This window comes from Manacus candei, unplaced genomic scaffold (assembly GCF_025592945.1).
Source record: "Manacus candei isolate 608988 ecotype Guabito, Panama unplaced genomic scaffold, ASM2559294v1 h1tg000046l, whole genome shotgun sequence".
In the NCBI taxonomy this organism is placed as follows: Eukaryota; Metazoa; Chordata; class Aves; order Passeriformes; family Pipridae; genus Manacus; species Manacus candei.
Window position 1 is genome coordinate 3,595,820 of NW_026138094.1, and position 8,403 is coordinate 3,604,222.

Here is an 8,403-nt window from a genome sequence, read left to right on the forward strand (position 1 = left end):
ATCCCCAGAGTCCCTGCTCCAGTGTGCAGCATGACAGTAACATCCTGTACAGTCCCATCTCCTCACTGTCTCTGGGTCAGTTTGGAGCTGTTGTCCCTTAGGGCTGGGCTGAGTGCTGGTCACCAGTCATGTGCTTGAGCCCGTGTCTCCTGCAGTAGGATGTGGCTGACGTCTGGTTTGCAAAAAGATTGGAGACAAGTTCTGTGCTGATAAGGTAAGTGATTTCTGTGCTAAAGCAATTTTTCTTTCTTCCTTCAATCTTTCTTAATACAGCACTGTTGTTTTTTTTTTTGCTGTTCTAGAAACCAGAAAGCAAAAACTGCTCTAAAGGCACATGCAATTCAACACATGGATTTTTCACCAAATACTCAAGTAGTTAATTTCTTTTAAATGGAGAAGCAGGAATTGTGGTGGTAAGGCCTTATGTGGTGAGGAAGATTTCAGACTCTGAGCTGGGACAGTGTCCTAGATTGAAGAACAGAGAGATCTGCTCCAATTCCAAACCATTTAGGAAGGTACAGAGCCTAGCATTTAGGTCTTCTCACAGGTAACTCTAGGAGAGGGAACAGAAGGAATAATAGGTTCCTGTATGTTGTGCAGAGCCATTGATTTTTGACAGTACTTGAAATTTTGCTTTAAAAATTAATTCCCCTGTAGAAGACTTGGATCTTACAGGCATGAAAACAGAGCCAAAGGTGTTTTGCCTGAATTTTAGAGGAAATAAGCAATAGATTTAAAAATCTATGTCTGACTCCCTTTCATTTCCTTGGGTTCCTGTGTTTATTCTTGTGTTAATACTGAGCCATTTCAGCTTCATTCATTTCTCACACTTAGAACAAAATGTTTCATTTATAAAGAAAAGCTGGAGGAGCTTGAACACAAGCTGATCATTAAGATATGAATGTATATTTCAGGGAAGTAGAGAGTCATTTGGGAAAGAGGAAAGTCAGCTTACTTCTGAAGATGCAGCATTGTCTAATAGTTCATTCCAACTTCCTTTCTGTGTATGGGTGTTTTTGTTTTTTATTTTACTACTTTCATGAGCATGAGTATCTCTGAGTGTCTCACAGTATTCCCTCTGGTCAAACCAAAGGATGGACCACACTCTTGACGTAATGGATTGCAGCGAGCATCCATGTGGCTGATGTCTGCATCTGGTGAGTGAATATAGTGTGTGTGTGTGTGTGTGTGTTTTGGCATATTACTCCTTTTGTAGATACTCTTTTCATCATTTCCCCCCAGTAACCTGTTTGCGTAATGGTTTAGAAGTTGTGGCTCCAGCCACTGGAGCTTTCTTACAGTGTTTGGGGCCTGGTCAATGGCAAGTTAGGTGTAAGTCAGCAGTGCCCTGGCAGCCAGGAGGGCCAGCCGTGTCCTGGAGGGGCATCAGGCACAGCATCGCCAGCCAGGTGAGTGAGAGGATTGTCCTGCTCTGCCCTGACCTGGGGCGGCCTCACCTGGAATATCAGGGCAGTTTTGGGCTCCACAATATAAGAAAGATATAAAGCTATTAGAGAGTGTCCAGAGGAGGGCAATGAGGATGGTGAGGGGAGGTCATACGAGGAGTGTCTGAGGTCATGGGTCTGTTCAGCCTGGAGAAGAGGGGACTGAGGTACATTGCAGATAGAACTTCCTCACGAGGGGAAGAGAAGGGGCAGACACTGATCTCTTCGTTGTGGTGACCAGTGACAGGACCCGAGGGAATGGCCTGAATTGTGTCAGGGGAGGTTTAGGTTGTATATTAGAAAAAGGCTCTTCATCCAGAGGGTGGTTGGGCACTGGAACAGGTTCCCCAGGGCAGTGGTCACAGCACCAAGTGTGGAAGAGTTCAAGGAGTGTTTGGACAACGCTCTCAGGCACACGGTGTGACTCTTGGGGTTGTCCCGTGCAGGGCTAAGAGTTGAACTCAGTGATCCTTGTGGGTCCCTTCCAGCTCAGAATATCCAGTGATTCTGTGACTGACCAAGGGCCCAGCAGCGATCACTTCCCCTCAGGCCCTGGGCTCCCCCCGCTCCCGCGGGGCCCGTTCACTCCTGTGGGAGCGCAGCGGCCGCGCTGCCCGGCGGGGCCGGCAGGGGGCGGTGGCGCTGCGGGCCCGGCCCCGCCGCCTCCGGTCACGTGAGCGGCCCTTCCGCGGCGGCGGGGCCGGGCCGAGCCGCGGCCATGCGGATCGAGAAGTGCTACTTCTGCTCGGGCCCGATCTACCCGGGCCACGGCGTCATGTTCGTGCGCAACGACTGCAAGGTACGGCGGGGCCGGGCCCGCTGCCCCGGCAGCCGGGGCGCTCGCGGGTTCGCCGTCCCCCCGCGCGGGCGGTCACGGCCGGGTCCCGGGGCCCTCTCCCTGGGCCGCAGCCCCCGCACGGGCCGGGCCGCATTCGTGAGGCGCTGCCGGGCCCGCACACACCGCCCGGGAGTGTCGGCGGGGCGGCAGCCTCGACCCGCAGCGATGCAGCGCTTTGGCCGTCGGGAAGAGTGGGGGATGAATTATGTTTGTTTTCGGTTCTTAGTAAGAAATTAAACGGCTCGCAGAGCCATATACAATCCTCATCCTTTAATATTCTGGTTTTAGGGAAGTGTAGGTTCAGATAGGAACAGGTTGCACAGCTCTGAGCAGCCGAAGTTGGAGAGGGAGGCCGATGGTCTGTGTTCCTCGCGGTGCTCTGCTAAAAGTGCTGAAAGTCGTAACTCGGGGATCTGATGTGACTCCCCCAGTTGAGGCTGTCACAGCAGGCCGTGCACAGCGCTCTGGGCTTTGCACTGCGGTGACAATTCCGCACATAAAACGTTGTGTACAGTTTTCCAGCCTTTGCCGAAACTCGCCGTCGTTCCTGCGGGGCGTTGGAGACCCCGGTGTGAAGTGAAGCTTGCGCAAATAGCTTCCTTCCTGTGCTCGGGCGTCAGAACACATCCCGGCCGGGCTGCACTGCTCGCATGAGTCACGGCTCTGGGGAGCTCGGTGTGCACTGACACGGTTCCGTTTGCTGAAAAGGGCCACTAGGTGTGTGCTTAAAAAAGATACCACAGTGGCAGGTTAGCTGTGAACAGATAATCTGTGAAAGAGACAAACCTGCCATTCTGTTTTCGCTGAGTTGAGGTGAAAAAACTTGGTAGAAGAGTGTAAAAAAAAAAAAAAAGTTCTTTGAAGGTGATCACCTTAACTAGAGGTTTCTTATTTTCTGTTAATTTTCTTTAGAAGTGACTATTCGGTGGGAAGGAGAATATGGTTTAGAAAAATAGGGTTTTCAAAAATTCGCAAGTAACAAATGTAGTTTTAAGTATTCTTAAATAAAGAATCTGGCATTCTGTAGAAAGTGTGGAAAAATAGGGAAAGAAGAAAAAGTCCAGTTAAAACATTTTAACATATTCTTTAACAACTTTCAATGAATTCACTCCAGGACTTAACTAATGTGCTTAGAACTCCTTTGAGGCTTAAAGCTGCATTCCAGAAAATAGACTTTTTTTGTGTGTGTGTGTGTGTGTTGCATTCAGTATGAGAGGTGTGAGGATTTTTATTGTCAGAATGGTGCTGTATCTAAAAAGTGCTGGCAGCTATATAAAATTGTTTATTCATGCGACAGGTTTGGTTTTATGGTTATTTTTGCAGATGATAATTCTCACAGCTCAGGCATATTTTATTTATAATCAGTTTAATTGTAAGTATTTGTACATATCCCTGGCAGCTGTGAAAATGACTTCATGATGAAAAAACAATAATAGTGCTTGAAATTATTTTTGTTAATAGCAATACTTGCTATAAGAATACTGATATTTGAAAGAGGAATATAATTTCCCATGAGTAGTATTGTTAGAGCAAGCTCAGTGTTTGTTACCATGCTTGCAATGGGGCACTAATAACATGGTTTAACTAAGATTTTTTTTTTCCCACCTCCCTTCTCTAAGATATTTAGATTCTGCAAATCAAAATGCCACAGAAACTTTAAGAGGAAGCGAAATCCCAGAAAGATGAGATGGACCAAAGCATTCCGAAAAGCAGCTGGCAAAGAATTGACAGTGGTAAGAATTGGTTCACACTTTACATTGACACTATGAAATGGCAGAAATGTAGCCTCTTCCCATTGCAAATAGGCTAGGTTAGGTGGCTTAATACATTACCATTTAGTTAGATGAGCTGGAGGGATGGAAGAAGGGGAGAAAAGAGGGATTGTGGATGAGAATGTGAGAGTTTTTTGAGACTGAGCTATTCATTTAGCTTGACTGTAGCTTGGATCTTCCCATTTCAGCTTCATGGTGGAGGCCAGTGTATCAGGTGTCCGTGTTGGTGGTCCTGGTAACTCCTAGTCCAAGGCATTTCTTTCCATCTACAAATCTTCTACTCTCTGTACCTATCCATTTGATAGTTTTATTTCTGCACAGTCAGATAATCTGGGTCAACAGGTACCCCAGGAAGTCTCTCAGTGTAGGCCCCTAAAATAGTTACCTTTTGAAGTGTCTTTAAAAGCATACAGTGTATAGGAAAATTTGATAGGTAGGACTGTTTCAAAAACAGCATGAGATCTTAAAAGCAGTTCCAAACAGAGTTGCTTTGGTGGTAAAAATATTAAACAGTCACATTTGGTGGGACAGTCCTTAAATAATTTAAGAATTACTGTGATTTAATTATCTGGGTTTTGACACAATATTAACAATTTAGTAAGCATTTTGGCACAGTGATTTACTGCCTTCTGTGGATCTTCCAAGGGGAAGAATGTGATTTTATTTTTTAATGTGACTCTGAAAAGCCAAGATTAATTAGCAACTTTGGTAACTGTGTTTCTTGCTTTCAAGTTGTTTTTGGCTAACTTGAATTACCTTTCTGACAAGAACTTGATTTAAAATTTCTTTATATATGTCAAAATAAGTGACAATATGCTCCAATTTTGACATGCATAATGAGCCAGCTTTGCGTAGTGTCTAAATAGGCTTGTGATGATGGGAAATAATGTAGTTTCTAAGAAGGTGACAGGTAACTCTGCTTTACCTCAACAAAAAACAACCTTTGGGCAGGGAAAAGTCCTCAGATAAAACTGGTCTAAAGCTAAGTATGCCTAACAAAATAATTAGGAAACTGTTTTTCCGTCTTCAACTCATGGTGGGGGCATTAGGGGATGGCAGCTGCTCCAAACACCACAATGTCACCAATTGACATATTTCAAATTAATTTATATTGTTTCAATATTAAGATGAAATAGTGGTTGTTTTTTTTTTTAACTTTTTTGAAATTGCAAGCTGTTGAGTAGAACTTATTTGACCTGCATTAAAATATTTCAACTCTGCAGGTTTTCAATTTTGCCTTCCACCTGTCTAATCTATTCTGTATTTCCTGCTCCACATAGGTTTTCTCTGTCTCCCTATCTTGCTAAATAGAAAATAGCTGAGGGAGACGTTTCAGTAAATAGTTCTCTTCAGACAAATCACTGTGGCTCCTGACTGACACTTTGAGGTCAAACTCTTCACTTGATTTCCTTCTAGTGTAGTTATCTCTAAAGGTTGTTAAAGTCTGGGAACTGAGGTTCTGAAAGGAGGGACAAAAGTCACATAAAATATGAAGTTATGTGAGTAATGAGTGCTATAGTAAGAATGTATTGATCTAAATATGCTTCTATATATGATCTATATTTACTTTTTCTTAATACAGGATAATTCATTTGAGTTTGAAAAACGTAGAAATGAACCAGTGAAATACCAGAGAGAGTTGTGGAACAAGACTGGTGAGTCATTCTAGAAAAAAACAAAAGAATAATTTTTTACTCTACATGAATGTATTTTCAGGAGACTTCTTAGAGTATTCATGCTTTGTTGTGATTGTGTTTGAAATTACTGGAATCATGACCAAATTCTTATGTGTGGAGGAGGTTTGAGTTGTGCACAGGTGTGGAGTTTCACTGGACGTTTATTCTTTTCAGAAAATGGTTAGAAAATGAGGACCAGCATTCCTTTATTTTGAATTATTATCTTCAAAACCCCTTAGCGGTTCTTCAGCTTTTAAGAGGCTCCCAGTGTAAGCCTTTTACACTGCTACAGTTGTTTCTTTGTTCCTGCTCATTCCACTTCAGTTTCTTTCATGGAATCAATTGCTATGAAAGGGAAGAACTGCTTGTATCATGAGTGAATGCCACAAAGGAGAAAGTGGTAACTTGCATCTGATTTCAAGCAGTGAAGAAGCTCAGTTGCAACTGAATCTTCCCTAGTGATGGTTAACTGTGAGAATTATGTGTAGGCAGAAAAGTGGAAGCATAAATAAGTTGTAAAATACAGTTCATCATAGTTGTTACACAGAATATTCCCTTATCCTGCTCTTCGAAGAAGGAATAACTTTCTCTATATAGTGTAAGACTTGCCTCTGGTACATAGATGTTATGGAGTGCTGCTAGAGTTGCTCTGTAAAAATAGCATGTATTTTCATCTGCAGGTATGTAAGCAGATTTAAAACAATTTCTGATTTATTTCAGTTGATGCAATGAAGAGAGTGGAGGAAATAAAGCAAAAACGCCAAGCCAGGTTTATTATGAACAGGTGAGAAGTATTTGTATGGTGGGAGCTCTCACATGTCTGTATTAGGCATCCTTTCCACAAACAGGATGATCAAATGTTTTAAGTGGTTATTTGCTTTTTATATACACAGTCATCCAAGTGATGGGGTAAAATAGTTTGAGTGGGCTCTACTCTGCATTATTGGCTGTCAAAGCAAATGCAACTTTTGGACACTCAATGATAATAGTTAAATTTCCTTGTATATATATCAGAGTCTTACATTTAAACAAATTTCTGATTAGAGTTGATACAGTGCTGGTTTTTTCCTAGTTTTGTATCCAGGATTTACTTGAATAGGGTTTCAAATACTTTTAACCTGTATTTCCTCATAATAATAGTTTTCCACAACCTATACCTTCCTTTAGCAAAAGATGTCATGCATTAAAATGAAAGTGTACATCTCATCTCCTCTTTTAAGTTAATTGAATCTAATCTTCCTCTTCCCCAGATTAAAGAAGAGCAAAGAGTTGCAGAAGGCAGAAGACATCAAAGAAGTCAAACAGAATATTCACCTTCTTCGTGCTCCCCATGCAGGTAAGAACTTGCTTTACCTGGTTTCCATGCACAGTTTTAGGATAAATGCCCAATTGTACAGATGAGTAATCCTGTGCATTTGTCTTACCATTGATTTGTTTACTGGTTATGGAGAATAGCTCTTGCCACTAACTGAAAGCAGTAGCTTTGTTCTGAGTCAAACATTTTTATTTATCAGTATTCTGCAATTCTAACTAGGAGGGAGAGAATCAAATGTAAATCTTGAATTTTTATTTTCCTTTCTTTTCCTTGTGTTAGTATTATTGAGAGTTAACACTCTTGCCATCCAACACAGCATTCAGAAGGACTTAAATCTTTATGTAAAAACTAATGTGAGAAGGCCATTGATCTGTTAGAAGTAATGCATTTTTATAGTGCTTTGCCAGGTTCTGCCAGGCATTGTCAACTGTATCAGTTTGTCATGCTAGATGAAAATATGTTTGACTGCATTTTAGATTTTGCTTATAAACAGCGTCAGTTTCTCTGCTAAAACAATTCAGTAGTTTTAACTGGTGATAGAGGATAGCAATACATACCTTTGAGCATGATGGTTTTACTCCTAAATAACTCTTTAAGCAATGTATTTAGACTGTTTCGCCAAAAATAAACACATATATTGTTCAGATAAAATCAGTTCTTTGGGTTTAGAGAAACGTCTTTAATTTAATTTTTTTTTCTTTGAAGGCAAACCAAAACAACTGGAGGACAAAATGGTGCAGAAACTACAAGAGGAGGTGCCTATGGAAGAAGACTCTTAAAGTGCTTTCATTTTCTATTTATATCTGTTCAGCAGTTAACAGTTCCCTACTGCCTCACCTGACATCATTCAGAACTGTGCTTACAGTTGAAGAAAAAGACATTTTAATGAATAGTGGTCATTTACCATTTGGATTATTTTTTGGTTTATAAAAAACAGTAAGTTGGATACTGGTTTGGGCAGTTCTTAAATTTGTGCAATTTGAGAAAACCTTGTCAAACCTCCTGCTCAATGGAGCGTGAGGTGTTATTGTTTGAGATACTGTGTGCTCCTTGGAAAGTTACACTTTTTCCAGGTAAATTTTCCCTCACAATTCAAGGAATAAAATATGCTGACCCTGAACTTTTTTTGCTTTGTCTGTTGTTCTTTCATAGTGATAAAGTCAGATAAAGTCAGATAATGGTTACAAGGTGGTGCAGAATGTAGTATTTTTCATCAGTCAGTGCAGTCCAGACTTACTTTCACTCTCACCCTTGAAAAGGTTTTTCTGTTTGTCAAGAATGCATATAGTGTTTGTTTTTTCTCCTTTTTAAGTCCTTCCCCAGGATTCCATTGCAGTTGACACCTGGCAAAGCTAAC

At 41.6% G+C, this 8,403-nt stretch overlaps 1 protein-coding gene across 1 annotated transcript; it reads left to right on the forward strand.

Moving 5' to 3' along the window:
• The first annotated feature begins 2,079 nt into the window (after nucleotides 1-2,079).
• Nucleotides 2,080-8,166, forward strand: RSL24D1 (ribosomal L24 domain containing 1). The gene is made up of 6 exons (XM_051796659.1): nucleotides 2,080-2,244; nucleotides 3,903-4,016; nucleotides 5,638-5,710; nucleotides 6,452-6,515; nucleotides 6,982-7,067; nucleotides 7,752-8,166. Exons 1-6 carry the CDS (start codon nucleotides 2,164-2,166, stop codon nucleotides 7,823-7,825), a joined length of 492 nt encoding a protein of 163 aa, XP_051652619.1. The 5' UTR covers nucleotides 2,080-2,163; the 3' UTR covers nucleotides 7,826-8,166.
• The last annotated feature ends 237 nt before the right edge of the window (nucleotides 8,167-8,403 follow it).